The 18216-nt window shown below is 38.2% G+C and overlaps 1 protein-coding gene across 1 annotated transcript; it reads left to right on the top strand.

Annotated features, from left to right (window-relative positions):
- The first annotated feature begins 2673 nt into the window (after positions 1–2673).
- Positions 2674–7918, top strand: fstl3 (follistatin-like 3 (secreted glycoprotein)). The gene is made up of 5 exons (XM_030133126.1): positions 2674–2904; positions 3148–3333; positions 5696–5911; positions 6088–6315; positions 6401–7918. The coding sequence occupies exons 1-5, from the start codon at positions 2835–2837 to the stop codon at positions 6451–6453; spliced, it is 753 nt and encodes a 250-aa protein (XP_029988986.1). The 5' UTR covers positions 2674–2834; the 3' UTR covers positions 6454–7918.
- Positions 7919–18216: the final 10298 nt, after the last annotated feature.

Genomic DNA, 18216 nt, shown 5'->3' with positions numbered 1-18216 from the left:
ATTAAAAGACTAGGATCAATATTGGCAGTTGAGATAAGAACATGATTTACCTGAATTAAAATAAATACGTATTCTCTTCTCTTGCATGCAAACAACGATTACATTGGAAATTTTTTGCTTGTTTGTTTGTTTTCATGTGGAAACATTGTGTTAATTGTAAATAGGGTTAGGCAAAAATAAGTCTGTACTTCAGCCTAAACCCTTTCGGTTACATTGTATGTGGAACAATGGCTATGTTGTTTTTTGTTTGGTGTTTAAAGTAATTAATGACCGAATAAACTACTACTACTACTACTACTACTACTACTACTACTAAATACTGAGCATCCAACTTTAAAGTCCATTCTGGTGATAATACTAATATACTTAAGTTAGGTTTTGTATGCAGAGTCTTTACTTGTAGTGGATTTTTTTCACAGTGACTTCCTCTGCTGTTGCGAAGACTATATAAGATCCAGCTGATGTTAAATTGTCAGCTCATCCAGAATGATCTTCCTTTTCACAGCACAATATGTAACATATCGGCTCCACTAGATGGCAGTGGCGTTTCTGGCTTTTTTTGTTCAGGAACAGCCAAATGCACTGTATATCTGAACCAGACTAAGATCCACACCTGCCCTGACAGAGATGCACTCACTCCACTCCAGATTAGTTACAGCCCAACCATGACCTTCTACAGTTTCATGTAACCTCAGCCCTGCCACTTGAAAGACTCCAATATTTCTCAAAGACAGGACACAGTAAGCTGTACCCTAATAAAAACCCTACATTAGTGGGTGCTCCAGAGTCCCCACCATGCTGTATTCATTTGTATGATGATCCAAACCATATGAGGAGCTTGAGCGGATCTGCAGAGACCTCGTGAAGAGGCAGGCCACCCACAGCCATCTCTCGCTGCTCTCTTTTCGTCTCCCCCCCTCTCCCCAACAATACCCCCCCACCCTTAGGTCAGGCAGCATTCCTTCAGTGCCCTGGGGATCTCCACTGAAGAAAGCAACATCATTCACAAAGACTCAGATTCTACAGCATATGCTACCTTCATTTCCCCCCCAGCGATCAAAAGGGAACATAAAAAAAAAAAGAACAGTGACAGACAGATGGGCAGACTCACATTACTTTGGCATTAGTACATACCCTGTACGTCAAGGGGGGGTGAATGAGTGCAGGAAGAGAGAGGAGCACTGCAGATGTTGTGATCAAACATGATGATAGTGCCCATTAGACTGTAGTCACCTCTAGTGACTCACAGGTGAAGACAGGACAGAACTAAACAAACAAGCATGTTCTTTTTGGTTTACTCGGGCTGTATATATGTATATAAATATACAGGGTGTCCCATAAGTCTCCATACATAGGAGACATAATACATTCCATACATATATGGCTCTAACATGTATTTCTTTATATTTCTTCTTTATAGTTCTTCAGCAGTGGAGGACACGCATTGAAATGTGTTCCCAACAAAATGGCAGTCATAGAGAGCATATTATATAAATTAAAATGGTTTATGTCAAGAAACGTTTATTTTTCCTATGTATGGAGACTTATGGGACACCCTGTATATATATATCCACAGGGTTTCACTGTTTTGCATCTGTCCTTTCCATTTGTTGTGGCTGTCTACAGCTGCTCATTGATAAAAAAAAAAAAAAATGAGGACAGGAATGTTCTTGATAAACTGTAAACTGTAACATACTCTTGCTTATTAAATTTGATATTTCCCTCAAGGGCAGACCACCTTCACCTTCACCTCCCTCAATATGCATTCGCTGATAAATGTCAACAAAATGAGGTATGCCTGTGTTGAGGAGGAACATAATCTATTCAAGGACTGAAGTTCGGCACATGATAACAGTTTGATTTAGTAAAGTATGGTCAGATAACCCTTTTAAAATTGCCTTAGAGGTTAACCGCCATGCTGCGGCGGTCCTTTCCTTCCTCCCTCTCCACACTACAAAGACAGACAACAAGGGTCACTGCTAGAGCACATCACTTCAAAAGGTTAGAGTCTGAAAACAGCAACAACATAAGAAATGTATATCATTTCTATAGGCTGCTTTTCCTTCCAAAACCGCATAGGACTGCCTATAGGCAAAAAAAAAAACTATTGTGATCAAACTATATGTGATTTGTGAGGGGATTGAATACCTCTGAGCTATGCCACATTAAAGAGATAGATGAGACAATACAGAATAAAACATCTGGGAATCACCAGATAAATAAATAAATAAAAACAGCAATATTTACTGACATGAATTTCTTGTGATTAGGTCACATTCAGAAGTTTGAAATAAATTTCCAGCAAATACTTTAGTTTATGTTTGATGGATTAAACTGTATGTAATAATAGAGACATGACTGACTATAAAAAGAAGCTTAATTTGAAGTTATATAGTAAAAAGCTGTAAGTCTAAAATCTCTAAATGTGTTGGAGCTTCATTAGACTTAATTAATCTAATATGGTGTGAAAATACTTTGTGAGGTCATGTAAGTGCCCAGCGTCTGGTGCTGGAGGGCATGGATCATTTCCCGACTCTGGAAATTGAGTCAGAGTCAAACTGTGTCCTGCCCTGGCTTATTACTGGCTGAGAGGATCGCCCATCCCAGCAGCATAATTCCATCTGGGCTAAATATTTATACAGAGGGGGAACGACATCACTTATCCACAACACATTCATTCACATCAGGGAGAGCTTCTTCCAGTTATAGTGATCCACTCTGCTGCTGCTGCTGCTCCTGCTGCTGCTGCTTAGACGAACAGAACATCATTGCTGACATTTACTTTTAGTTTTTTTTTTTTCTTCGAGAAGGTTTTGTACAAAGTAGAATCCAGAATGAGCTTTTTGGTTTGTGTTTTTGGTGTGTTTCTCACTTTATGTCAGATTGGGAGGAATCCTGTTAGTGGTGAGTGGACTTTTTGCATACATCATATTAAAATTATGTCATACTGAAAAGATAACACTACAATAATTTCTGTTTACGACTATGAAGTGTAATTTTTGCCTGTAAATACATGTTAACAGCAATCACTGGTTATCTTAACTGGTTTATACAAGTACAGTTATTTATTTATTTATTTATTTTTTACAATTTGCAGGTTTTTTGTATCTTATTTTATTGTGTGAATTTTTCCACTTCTGTCTCCAGCTGGGATGTGCTGGCTGCAGCAAAGTCAAGACCAAAGGTGCGATATGGTGCTGATGAGAGGGGTGACCAGAGAGGAGTGCTGTGCCGGGGGACGTCTGGACACAGCATGGTCCAACACTAGTCTGCCCATGAATGAGGTCAGCCTACTTGGCTTCCTGGGAATCGTCTCCTGTAAACCCTGCAAAGGTAAACAAACCTTTAAAATACTAATTAACTAAAGCTGCCAAGTGCCTCAAGTAGACAAAATTAGTTACCTGTGTATTGCTTTAATTTATCACTGTGGGGGGAACGGTAACAGTGGGAAACGTTTCACATTTATGATGATGCTGGAAATGCATATATTTTAATATTTAAAATGCAAAAAATAACATGCTAAGTATTTTACCAGACTTGGTTGTGCCTGAAGTAAAGTCATATGATTAAAAACTTATTACTTGGGTGTTATGAACAGATTAAACAATATATATGCTCAGTTGTATAGAACACAATAGAATAGAATAGAATAGAATAGAATAGAATAGAATAGAATAGAATAGAAATGAATAGAATAGAATAGAATAGAATAGAATAGAATAGAATAGAATAGAATAGAATAGAATAGAATAGAATAGAATAAATTGTACAGCTGCTTTATGTCTTTAATCTATTCTTGTATTTTACTCTTTTGTTTTGGTTTTTCCCCTGTAAGTCACTTCATCTGCCAAATGAAAAATAAATGAATAAATAAATTGTCACTTTCATAGGAACAATGAAAATTTGTTAGCAGCGCTGTTCTGTTTAGTAGCAAAAAAAAAAAAAAAAGCACAAACAAAATATAAACAGATATATACAAGGTGAGATTAAGAAAAACAAGGTGCATGCGTTGTGAGTATTGCACGGTTCATTAGACTGTGTGTGTGTGTGTGTGTGTGTGTGTGTGTGGGTGGGGGGAGTTGGGGTGATGGGGCAGGGGGTTTTACATTTAACCACTTGTGGGTAAAAACTGTGCTTGAGTCTGTTTTTAGTGTCCCGTACGCTAATAACACAAGATCACCATTGATAAATTGAGTGTTTCTTTGATCAAGTTACTTCAGTCTGTCTCAGGACAGTTGGTGAAAGTTAATTTAAACCACTACAATGAGTTCCCGCAGCAACTTTGTAATAAAATGCAGACGTGGATCTAGGAGAGGCGTTCCACATAACTCCACCCAGCTGTCAGGAGAAGCTTCCTCCCAAGAATTCTCTGCAAGGTTCATTCAGGTTCACTTGCAGATAAATTCTGTTTTTATAAGCAGCACTTGTAGCATATGAACATAGGCCAAAAATGTGTATTACTCCATGTAGATATGTTCCAGGAAAAATCTAGCTACTGGCATATCTAGAAAAAAACACATCCAACTAAAACCTTTGACTCCTTCACATGGCCTGGAAAGAATGGGCTTAGATTTAGATAAACCTGGAAGAAGCAGAGAGACAACTCTTAAAGGTAGCCTACAGCTTTGTAGAAAAGGACTAATTTCTGTACCATTAAAGGTTAACATTGTAAATGTATGACGACAGGAGAATTATTCTAATTTTCTATCCTACAGCACTTCCATCCTATTTCTTTCTCCCTGGCTCCTTCCATTGTGGGCAGACTTTTTCCAAAACTAATTAAAAAGGAGCCTTGTTTGCTTCCATGAGAAAAATAAAAAAATATCTACCGGCTCTGGAGTAAATGTCTGCCACATGTCCAAATGTCCGTACAACATATTACTCATTTGGAATTTGGAAACATTCAGGCGACGGAAAATGTTGGTATCATAAATGTGTTATTAAGTATTCACTGTGGTCTGTCAGTTCACAGAAAACACCCGCATTATTATGAAAACTGTTTTTTTTCACACAACCTCAGTAGGAAAAAAAAAAACAAAAACAGAAGACAAAGAGAAATAAGATAGATAAAAGATAGACAAGAAGAATCAGAGGGAAAAAAAACACAGTTATGGAATAAAACAGGAAATAAGACATAAGTTCTTCATTGTTTACAGAATTCTCAGGACTCGGCGCTGATCTGACATCTGACATCATTTCTAAAAACTCCAAAAGGCCCTGGGAAGAGACCTGTGTGCACCGTCCACTGCTGACTCTGCACTGTGTAGGGTTACAGTTCCTCCTGAGCTTTGGCATAAATGATGGTGTCAGAGGATCCAGGGACTTCCTCATTTCAGACACATCTCACAGCTTGTTAGATCCTCTGTCAGTTATTTGAACTCCCTCTGCCTCGAAGCCCCTCCATCCCTCTGCAGGAGCTTAACCCAGTCTGTGCGCAGCCGTACACATAGATCTGTTATGAAAACATGCCAGCCTCACATTCCACCAGGCGAGACACCCCTTGTGTGTAGCGGTCAATAAAGAGATGTGATTATTGTAAATATTGTGCAAGGTGAAAATTTTTGTTATGGTCTGGGAAAACCCCACATTTCAAGCTTGTTTTGGTATAAAAATGCCTTTCAGATCACCTGATGTCTGCAGACTTGTTATACAATAACACTGAACTGACACATATGAAACCATTGTGTTCTTGTAGACACTTGTGAGGGAGTCAAATGCAGCCCGGGGAAGGTTTGCAAGATGAAGGCCGGACGTCCTCAGTGTGTGTGCTCTCCAGACTGCTCTCACATTTCACTGAAGCATGCTGTGTGTGGCAGCGATGGGAGGACCTATAAAGAAGAGTGTGCTCTGCTCATGGCCCGCTGCATGGGACACCCCGACCTGGAAGTCATGTACCAGGGAGAGTGTAAAAGCAAGTATAGTTTTTTTATTTTCTGTTTTTGGACTGTCTACTCTTTGAGATTCTGAATGAAAAGTGCTTTAAAAATCCAATTTATTATTATTATTATTATTAAGTGTTAAATCGATACATGAACGTCCAAACTGGAGTTCTTCTTGATCTTGTTCTTTGATTCGTCACATGCGCAGAGTCGTGCTCCAACGTGGTGTGTCCGGGTACTCATACCTGTGTGACCGACCAGACCAACAGCGCTCATTGCGTCATGTGCCGCACAACACCTTGCCCAATACCCATGCCGTCTGAGCAACCAATTTGTGGCAATGACAACATCACTTACCCCAGCGCCTGCCACCTCCGCCGGGCCACCTGCTTCCTGGGCCGCTCCATAGGAGTCCGCCACTACGGCCACTGCAACAGTAAGTAGACCTTACCATCCACAACCTACTCTAATCTCTTGTTTTATCTAATGTAAACTTGTACACTTTGTTTTTGTCTTTGCAGATCCCCCAAGGAAAGCGCATGATTTCGAAGGCAGTGAGGAAAACGCAGTCTAGACGGACCATTCCCGAAACAACAGTCTAGGCTGACAAACAAAAACAAAGTGTCTCACCACTACCTTCCATTATGACCTCTATTTTTGACATTGCCCCTTTTTTTTTTTTTTTTTTTTTTTTTTTTTTGTACAAAGACTAACGATGCATTTTCATACTTGCTAGAAGACATACATTAATGTTACTGCCTCAAGAAAAGTTACCACAACCTAGACAAAGTTTGTATCAGTCATGTTATTTTGGGGAAGTAGAGGACGGAGAATGCGTATCGAGATAGACATATCTTGATCTTTTTTTTGTTTTTGTTTTTTTTTTGGGAGATGTGTGCATATTGTAAATAGAATACCACAACTATTTATTGGAGAAGGTATCAAACTCTATTTATGTTTTTATCCTAGTAACAAATCCATATATCCTTGGGAAAGCTGATGCAAAAAAAATGTATTTATTGTGTTTTTGTTTATTGTGTATGTACGATTGCGGTCACTTGCGTTGGCATTTTACAACTTTGTAGAGTTTTTATGGTCTTCATTTCCCACAAACAAGTTTTTCTTCATAAGCTGATGGAAAGCGTCTCTAATTTGTTTATAAAGTCGATACCACTTTATAGCCTGCCAGTGTGGTTTTCGTACACCACAAGCATGAACAGGACAAGCTGCTACAGCTGTACTGTAGCTGTTTTAGCTTTGGTGTGGTGGTGAGGAAGGGGTTCAGCCTAAACAAATCTGTATAGTCTCTTTTCCCCTCTCACCCCACGCAAGTTTGCTCTGAACGCTGACCCAAACTCCCGACCACCCGCTGATCACTACAATTAACAGTTTTGTTCTGTTTTTTTTTAAGAGTCTCCCAAGACTGTTGGTACAACCCAAAGCCCTCTACAATACCTCCTCTGTTGAACACTTGGCTTTGTTTTGTAAATATATTTTATAGGTCACGTTAGTTCATTCCAGTGCTGTTTTGCTGCTTTGATTCGATTGATTTTTTTTTTCCCTAAGAACTTCTGGACAGACAAATGTAATTAGCTTGTTAAAAGTAAAATTGAATTTGTCTGGGAATGAGCCTCATTTGGGCTAGCTGAACGTAACGGTTGAACTGTCCAATCTGTCTCGAATGGTAGGCAGGACGTGAGACAAGTGTGGTACCAATCCCATTCAGGAGCTCATGCATCATTTTAGAAAGGAGGTACCACTCGATTATACCGCTATGAGACATTTGTCATTCATTTGTTAATTGATAATGCTTTAGATAAATATACAAACAGCCAATTCCAAATCACCAGGTGATCCGAGGCAGACGTTTCAATACTGGAAAATCAGTGTAATGAACCACAGAGATTCTCTTGTAAATAACAGACTCATATGTACCTACTTGTGTACCTACTGTGAAATTTGAATGATAAATACTTCAACATATTTTTGTATTTTTGTACTGCCGTTTCAAACAACATAAAGTTTAATATTTGTCATAATGTGTCTTGTTTCATTTAGTGTTGTACAAACCAAGGTTATAATAGTTTTGGATTTTTCATTATAGTTTAGTTTTATTTAGTTTTGACATTTTTTTTTCACTAATTCAGTTAGTTTTAGTTAGTTTTTAGAGCAGGTTTGCTAGTTTTTGTTAGTTTTTGTTTTTTTCTAAATGCTTAATTTTAGTTTAGTTTTAGTTTTTTCATGTCTTTTATCTACTTCACCATCGTATTCATAGAAATCCCATACAGGATTCTGCTGATTTCTCGCAACTTTAGTCTCCATGTTTCCAGGTAGAGTGGGGACAAAAAGTCGACTCTAAACGACAAGTGACGAGAAGTGACGGACCGTGAAGTGCCGTATGGTGCCAACAGCTAAAATTGCTCGAGTGAAATAAATCGATTTCATATCGATCTGACATTGACAAAAATGAAAACGAAGGGAATTTTGTCCATCATTTTTATACGTTTTAGTTACTTTTGTAAACACACAATACAGTTTCAGTTAGTTATCGTTTTTTCTTTTAATTATAGTTTTTATTTATTTCAGTTAACGAAAATGTTTTTTCATTTCTAGTTTTTGTCATTTCATTAGTTTTTGTTAACGATAATAACCTTGGTACACACTCCTTCTAATATATCACATAATCATATCAACTGTCAGCAATGTATGATTTACACGGTTAGTGCTCGCAACATGCTGCAACTGTGAAACTATGTCTGACGTGTGTTTTTATTTTATTATCAATATTTAGATTTTTCCAAACTGTGTCACAAAGTTTTAATCATAGCCACTTGTTGCCAGATGAGCTCATACTTTCACCTCAAAGTGGACTGGACAACTTCATTCTCATGCTGAGGTTTAACCCTTTATCGAGCAAGAGACTATTTTTGGTAATTTCCGCAAACATTCAATATGGGGCCAATCCTGTGCCTCAGTGAAGCATGTTGGTTTTTAGAGAGATTTAAAAGAAATTTTGAAGCTGTAAATAGTGAATATGAGAGATTTTGTCAGTGTATCACCTATTATAGTTGTTTTAATGCATGTGTTTACTTTTTTCTTTTAATACTTTATTTTTATTTGTTTTATCAACAGACAATACAACACAGAACCTAGGGGTCACTGGTTGAACACAAAATATTTAAATGACACACGGTAGTGATTATGCATTGTTTTGTTTATAGTCCAGTCATTTTCTCCAGCGCTTTATGAAGATATGTTCCTTGAGCTGTAGGTAATAAGTCAGTCTTTCCATAGAGTAGATTTCCTCTGTTATAGCCACTGATCCTCACGGGGTGCATCAGTTTTAAGCCAGTTCCTTGTAATGGCCTTTTAAGAAGCAATTATAAGAATAAGAATAATAAAGAGGTATTTGTCTTCTTTCTCTAATCCATCTCCAGGTAGCAGTCCCAGCAAAAAAATACTTGGGGTCCTTAGGAATTGTGAAAGTCATAATGCCCTCAATCATTTCAAAAAACCTTTCCCAGAAAGGCTTTAATTTTGTATATGTTCAGAAAATATGAGAGTGATTAGCACATTTGAGCCCACACTGTCTCCAACAATGTGTTTACTTTTAGCAAGTGCTGCTTAGATGTTTTATGGCAAGAGGTGGGAGACTGTTGTCACGCCAACTGATGAGGAGGTAGATAACAATGCTCAATAACACACCAAGGCTGAAATTTTTTTATTTCAGAGTATTTCAATGAGTGACCTATAAAAGGTAAAGGTTTAAGTTGGTCTCTTAATTAAGTGAATAGACTAGTGGTTCCCAACCTTTTTTGGCTCGTGACCCCATTATAACATCACAAATTTCATTCAAAATAGAGACTTCTTTTTGCAAAAATTCATTTGTTTTTGATCATGTAATAGTTTACTATACTATGTTGCAAATAAACATTAATTTTAGAAGACATGTAGTCTATATAATGTATATTATTATGGACAGAGGCAGAAAAGCCAGGTGTAGATTACTGCACAAAGCATGAATTTTACTTTCCTTGGTCAGGATACGTACAGTCAGTCCAGCTTGGATTTACGAGGCTGACAATTAATACTGAACAAATAACAACTCAGACTATGAATTATGAAAGAGCTGCAGCATCTGAAACTGACCACAATGAACATTACAAAGATAAACAGAATCACAGTGCTTCAGTTTCAGCTTCAGAGTTTGTCATGTCTTTTATGTATTGTGATTGTCTCTCTCAACTCACCATATATTTTTTATTAGTAAGTTTTTATTTTTACTTTTATAAATTACTAGAAATTTCAGGTGACTCCATTTGAATTCCAGGCGACCCCACGTGGAGTCCCGACCCCAAGGTTGAAAAACACTGGAATAGACCAATATGGGCAGGAGGGTGGGTGATTTTTTTTTTTTTTTTTTTTTTAGTTTACCTTTTTGTTTGTTGTCAGTTGTTTTTTGTCAAACTGTAAAACTGGCCATGTTTATTCATGTACTGAGAGGATATGTATAGTGAAACTGTGTCCTAATAAAGAAAAAAAAAAAAGGTTTAAGGTGGTGGTTCAGTCTCCAGCAGCAGCGGCGCAGACCTCCACGCACAACAGATGATTCTCATGTTCGTGCAGTGGCCGAGTCACCTCTTCAGCACGCCTCCTAAGGCCTCTTGTGAAAGGGAAGCGGAGAATCAAATCCAGGCTGGGTAGCTTTTCTCCCCCATCTCCTCAGGGATATCCCCCTGCTCTAAATAGGTGGGTGGGGTCAGGGGATGGAGGGTGAAGGAACTGAGGAATGAACGTTTTGAAGTGCTGAGGCCTGGGTACTGACTCACTTTCCTGTGTAACGCACCTCCCTTGTTTTTCTGTCTTCTCTGTTTCTCTCTCTACCTCCTCTGATTTCTGCACTTGGACATTCAGCAGCATCTGGTTCAACTTTAGGGAAATGTTTATATTCCTGCCCGAGTACACTTTTATTACACTGGGAATGGAATTAGATGTTTTGTTAGTTTGAACAGGGAAAATAACAATGCCACTGAGAGCTTGCTGCAGTGCCCACACAGAAAACACATTTTGTTACCCTCATATGTGTCTTCTAATCTTTTCAATGTGTTGTCGAAAAACACACTGATTTATTGAGCCTGAGAAATATCTGGAGGCCTCTGGAAAATTTGCCTTAAAATAGTAAAAATGCATATATCATGTCAAATTTCAATGCCTCTTTAAGCATCTGCAAAAATCAATACATATTCATAAACTATTAGTGAATCTATGCAGGCATAGCAGATAACGTTTTGATTGGCATCTCATTAGCTAATAACGTTAGAAGTGAAACCAAAGAGGAAGTGTCAAAATCTGCAGCAGCTGTCAGCTCATTTAGAGCCGAAGCCACAAATGAATGCATAATTTAAGGAGTGGCCACTACTGCCTTTGTACTGTTTGTACTTTACTAGTATTAGTAGTATTGGCTTGTTAGCTTGCCACACATTCAGAGCTGTTTACTGAATGAAATCTATTTTCCACCCTGACAGGCAGCTCTGTTGTAGTTGTTTTTAAGGAATTACACTGCCAGCACAATCAGAGGATTCTGTTGAGTTTACCATTGCTTCATTCAGTGAATTACCTGCTGGTTGCATTTAAATGTATTGACAGATTCAGATTCAAATTGATTTGTCATTTCAGCATATAGAACACACAGAAACAAAACATTGTACTCAGGTCTCCGACTGTCAGCAGCATTTAGTAAATAGTATAAATTACTGATAAAAATAATAAAATAATAAAATACTGATATAAAAAACAATAACAACACACGCCCCCCAAAAGTTACCTATAAAAAATTTTAAATTTTTATTATAAAGTGCACAGCAGTAAAGTGCCAATTTAAAGTGCATTCTGGGGCTCAAGTTCATACATACATATATAGTGTTGTGCAAGTTACTTCCAAACTGTAATACATTACAGATTTCTTGTTGCAATTATTTAAAAGTAATAATTACCTTATAGCAATGCTTCTCAAAAAGTGGGGCGGGCCCCCCTGGGGGGGTGCACAGGCTTGCCAGGGGGGGCATGGGATCATTCCTAGGTGTTTATTTTTTCTTCAGGTTCGAACGTGTAGCAGGTGGAACTAATGTTTTAGTGCTGGAGCACCCTGGACTCATTTTAGGGATGTACAACAAACAAATCTACTGCCATGGTGATCTGTCACTTGACTAGACAAAGAATTTAGGTTTGGAGAGTGGACAAGGATTGGACTAGAAAAGAAAAATGTGCAATGTTTCTGTTTTTGCACAGTTTGTACAGTTTGCACTTTAATGTTCTCAGATGTGCAACGTAAACGGGCTTATTGCAGCCACTGATATTGTTAAAATGTTCATCTTTGTTACCAAAATGTGTTTGTTGTTCTAAAAAAAAAGTACCTTATTGTTATAGTTGTAAGATAATTACACATTTCCTATTTTTATTTTGGAAAAATAATGTCTCAGGGAGCAGTCTTGTTGAGTTTATTTGTATTGTTCAATCAAAAATCTACGTTATTTTTAATTTGCACAACAAATTATCCAAGGAAAAGCAAAAAGTATTCTTACGATATTGATGTTTCTTTCAATAAAACTAATAATTGCACCACAGGTACAATGTTGTTGGGGTTGAGGGGGGCTTGGAGATTTTTCGTGCTCCAAAGGGGGGCCCAACAGAAAAAGACTGAGAACCACAGCCCTATCGTATTACTGTCTCAGAATTGTAATGCGTTACATGACTCCTGTATTATTTTTGAGTCATATACAGGCTCTCGTCATAAATGGCACATGCACAGTAGAACCCAATGTCAAATAATAACCCCCTGCTAATACATGAGATAGGAGAGTCTTCGGACGCATACATTTAACAGGAAATAGAACTTTTCTGACACATTTTTGATTTCTTAAAGTCTCACAGTCTTGCTGGGTTTTTTTGTTGTTTTTGGGGGGGTGTTATCTGAGCAATTAAGTTATGGGCAAAAAGTGTGTTGTAACACAAGCGCTATTGAACATGTACCAAGTAAAATATTACTGAAAATTGATTAGTAATGAATTACACTAATGCATTACAGCAAAAATTAATCAGTTACTGTAATGCATTACTTTTGTAACGCGTTACTCCCAACACTGCTTAAAATCTGTCAGCTAGCCTGCTAATTAGCTCAGATAGCTGTAATTAGTGAATATGTGCATTTCATGACTTTGACATTACTGTTATCTAGCCCAGGTGTAGGCGTTAATATTTATAAAGTAGCTGAAATGTCTTGATGATGCTTATTCTTACACTTTTAGTGAATATCGTCAGTGTTTTGAGTATGTTCTGGTTTCATTTCTCACTCCTCTCCAACTCCAACCATTTGTTTTCATAAAACCAACATGGTGACAATCGTGCCAGCCACCTTTAGGCTTCAAAGTTGCAGTTCAAAGACCAGTGGTGTAGTCCAGGGTATGTGGTGGTATACAGAGAATAGCCACTTATTTTTCAGTCGGTATTGCGTATACCCACTTCTAATTCCCCCTGATGTGCACCATTCAGTAGTATCTGAGCCAAATTGCCCATTTTTTCACCTTAGATGTTAAAGCCATGACCGACCTTATTCTGCCTCTAATTGGCTAGTGGTCTGTACCTTCACTGATTAGATTGGTTAACTTTAGGCATGAGGACTGATGAGCCAATCAGAGGCAGACTAGGGCGGGTCATGCTAAGGAAAATATTGCTGACTAGCGCTGGCCATCTCTGGAACCTGATTGGACACCTCAGGTGCCAGTTCCACCCCAGCTGATTGACAGGTCACTGCACGTCTTGTTGAAAGATGTGCAATTATTGAAAGTGTGAAGGAGAAAGGCAGAATAAACGTCTTTCAAATGAGTGACACATATCAAGAGAACCTACTTTCACGGAATACATAATTCTGAGGTAAGTTTTAAGGTGGTTTCCGAATGAGTCATTGTTTTAAACTAATGTTCATATGACTGCACATTTAGAGAAGAGATGTTGTCACCAATAGTTAAACTGTGTGAGTAGGCTAGCGTTATAAAAGGCGAACGTAATGAAAGGCTAATTTTATCCTATGTTTTCCTCATGGTGAATACATTTACATTCATGCAGCTGCTTGTGTTACCAGTAATACCTACAAACTGCTCCTGATCAAGTCATGATCATTTTTTTAATCGTGAGCAAATACTACTGAAGGATTTTTGGGTAAACTAAATAGAGTAGTCTGACATGTCACTGTTGCTAAAGCAGGGTGTTTTTCTGGCTGACTTAAAAAAAAGAAAAAGGCAAAAATTGAGAGTATACCCACTTCTCCAGGGACCACCACTGTCACAGACCATTGAGTAATGCCATTGAGGGTTTGTCCTTGATATAGTCTATGGTAGGATCATCTCTGGGTTAGGGTTCACAGCCCAAAGCAGACACAGTTAACAAAAATACACAAAGTAAGTTACATTAAGGTTAGCAGCTTACCAAACCCACTGTCAGTAGACAGATAATTATCTAATAGCTAACAGAAAATAGTCGGAATTTTGTATTTATTTTTTGCTTTTACACCTTTCTTTAATGATTTTTCTACTGCAGGCATTTTGACTTGTTAAGGCATTACACAAAAGTATAATTGGTGTCATAAATAGCTGCATCCCATTTAAGTCTATCAGTTTCATTCTTTGGAACTGTGTAAACTGGTTACCTGGAATGGCCTCCTGGTGAAATTAAATGTAACATAACCATCATTAATGTCATTAGTAACATCTGTGCTTTGCCTGCTTTTACAAGCCAAAAAGGTCTGTTAGTATGTAATAAAGCTCCTATCCAATCCAAAACCAATTCCAGACAGTTTGGAAGTGCTTGGACTGCTTGACTTCTGAACTTCCTCCCATTCCTTTTCAAGTGTGAAAATGAAGGCATCATATGATTGACAGTTTATTTTCCAGTTTTCTGTCCCTCCAGTTAAAATAAGTCTGTATTTTTTTTTTTTTTTTTTATTCTTCTTTACATGTTTCCAAATAAATTTCATTTTCAAACCGCACACCAACACAAACCTTAAGAGAAAAGGTACTGTGTTAGCATGTTTAAAATAAACATATGTGAACTTGAAAAGTTTAAAATTTACATTGAAATAAATATCTATATATTGAATTTTTACAATTATAAGACTTACATATGCAAAAGGCTATTTTGTATTTATGTTTTCAGAGGCTTCAGCCTCATGTTTGAACATTACCTCATAAGGAAATAAGAATGTTTGGAGGTAACTTTTAAGTCATTCATCTTCTGAACCCACTTTATCCTCACTAGGGTCACGGGGGGGGGGGGGTTGGAGCCTATCCCAGCTACCTATGGGGGAAGGCAGGGTACACCCTGGACAAGTCACCAGTTCATCGCAGGGCCGACATATAGAGACAAACAACCAATCACTCTCACATTCACACCTATGGGCAATTTTCGGTTGACCAGTTAACCTAGTAGATGTCTTTGGATGGTGGGAGGAAGCCAGAGTACCTGGAGAGAACCCACACAAACACAGGGAGAACATGTACACTCCACACAGAAAGGTCCCTGATTGATTTATCTACAAATTACAAAATTACAAAAAAGTAAATTGTGATAACTTTATTATACTATAGCTGCCTTATTTGCCAAAACCTATTTAACATTACTGTACTATATATAACATCTGTGTATTTTTGGGAGTTTGCTTGTTTATTATTATTTATTTATTTATTTAACTTTTTTTTTTTTTGCTTCACTTGCCACTATAGAGATTTATCTTATCTTATCTTGTCTTGTCTTATCTTATCATATCTTCCTTTATAATAAAGACTTTTAATACTTTTACTGTACCGTACCATCTTCATCCACTTATTCGGGTCAGGGTTGCAGGGGCAGCAGCCTCAGCAGAAGCCCAAACAGCCCTCTCCCCAGCCACTTCCACCAGCTCTTCTGGTGGAATCCCATGGTGTTCCCAGGCCAGCCGTGACATATAATCCCTCAAGCGTGTCCTGGGTCGGCCCCGGGGTCTCCTCCTGGACAGACATGCCCAGAACACCTCCCCAGGGAGGTGTCCAGGAGGCATCCTCACTAGATGCCTGAACCACCTCAACTGGCTCCTCTCAATGAGGAGGAGCAGCGGCTCCACTCCGAGTTCCTCCCAGATGTCCAAGCTCCTCACCCTATCTCCAAGGCTGAGCCTGGGCCACCCTGGAAAGGAAACTCATTTCGGCCGCTTGTACTCGCAACGTCGTTCTTTCGGTCATTACCCAGAGCTCTTGACCATAAGTGAAGGTCGGAGCGTAGGTTGACCGGTAAATTGAGAGCTTCGCCTTTTGGCTTAGCTCCCTCTTCATCACAGTGGACCAGTTTAGCGTCCACATGACTGCAGATGGCTCCCTGATCCGCCTCTCGACCTCCCGCTCCATCCTACCCTCACTCATAAAAAAGATCCCAAGATACTTAAACTCCTCCACCTGAGGCAGGGCTTCCTCCCCGACCCGGAGAGGGCACTCCACCCTTTTCTGGCTGAGGACCATGGCCTCAGATTTGGAGGTGCTAATCTTCCTCCCAGCTGCAAACCGCCTCAGCGAGAGCTGGGGCTTTTAATACTTTTGAATACTTTAATTACTTTGTAACTCTTGCTGTATATGTGTACACAGAAGCAGTGCAAAGTTTTTTTTTTCTGGCAAAAAAGATTATGAGACACCAAGGATTAAGAACTTTTTTTTTTTTTTACTTTCCTCAGAATTAAGTTATTGTAAAAACCAGTGAACAAAGGTGAAAATAAAACTATGTGCATTTGTAGATCCATAGAGGAATAATTCAGTACTTTAAAATATTTTATCATCACCAGAAAAGCTGTATTTATCTTCTCACATAGACTATATTTATCTATTATATGAACTGTGTGAAAAAGAACATAAATAAAGTAAATTTTTGTGCATTTTGATTGCTCATTGGAATTTCCATTCTTTTGGCTCATGTGTGGACAGGTAGTTTACACCACATATAGTATATACTGATTTTGCTGCAGTTATGTTTTTAAAATGTCTTAAAACATGAGCTTAAGAAAAAGAGCAATTCAGATTTATAAAAGCAAGCAACTTTATACAGGATGTATCAGAAAAAAGTAGACTCAAAGATTTCACAATGACGACAGGTTTGAGTCTATCATGCTAAACACAAGGGGTTAATGCTGTTAGTGAGGATTCTTTAAGCTTGTTTAGAACTGACCATTTGAAATTTTAAACATTTCAGCCAGCATACGTAATTCATTGCATCATCACAGCTAAAGTGGAACCCCTGAGGCAGGACAGGGGCATGATTAGGCATGCCGTCGCAGATATGTTGAGGAGGGCGCAAATTTGCGTGGCAAGGAGCAGGGCCCATGTGGAAGACTAAACATGCTGGAATCCTTCGACTAACGGAAGTATGTGCCTTTAATTCAAATCCTGAAGTGTAAAATCCAAATCTTGACTCACTGAGCAATTTTTTTCAGTTTCTCACCTTTGTGTGAAATCTTTGTATTGACGGTAGGGGGCTAACATGTCATTATGTTTTTCCTGTTTTATGTATGCAAGTAAAAGACCAATGGAACTTGTCATCCATGGGGACAGATCTCATTTTAACCCTTACTCTTCCACACGCAAAAGACTTTAATTTTGCACAATTCAAATTAGCGTTGTTTACTGACGCATGAAAACTGACCCAGGACACTGGTGTCAATCAAGGAGAATTACATGGTCAATAAACCTATATGGGCAGATTTTCAAAATGGCTTTGCATTTTGGTTTTAAGTTGTTTTTCTGAGAGTCTACTTTTTTCTGATACATCCTGTATATACTATTGTGGTTAAAGATATAACAGTGTTTGATTATTACGTATTTAATTCATAACTGTCATATTTTGTATTCAGGATATTTATATTCACACTACTCCCAAACACAGCCCGATGAACCTTAGAGGTCTTACACCTCATTATATACAAAATGAAAGAGTACAATGTAATTGCAAAGCCAATTATTCTCATACCTTCATAAGTGCAGGCCATCTGTAAATTCCTCTGTGACCCATATAATAAACTCTCCTTACCAGTTATTGTCACCACTGGTTTATAAAGTGGCAACCCAGCAAGAATTTGCAGTGAACACCCACCTAAATAAAGCATTTGAAACACTTTGGGGTCCCAGAGGCTGCGGTATTTGGAGAAAATATGCAACTGAAAAATAACTTTAGACAGCAGTTTTGGAGTGTGTTATACATCTGGACAAGCAATCCCAACAAATACATGTGGTTCAGGACAAATAAAATCCCCTTTACTGCTGTCATTATG

Source organism: Sphaeramia orbicularis, chromosome 4 (genome assembly GCF_902148855.1).
Source record: "Sphaeramia orbicularis chromosome 4, fSphaOr1.1, whole genome shotgun sequence".
Lineage (NCBI taxonomy): Eukaryota > Metazoa > Chordata > Actinopteri > Kurtiformes > Apogonidae > Sphaeramia > Sphaeramia orbicularis.
Note: the sequence above shows the minus strand (reverse complement) of the source record. Positions and strands in the feature narration are given on the sequence as shown.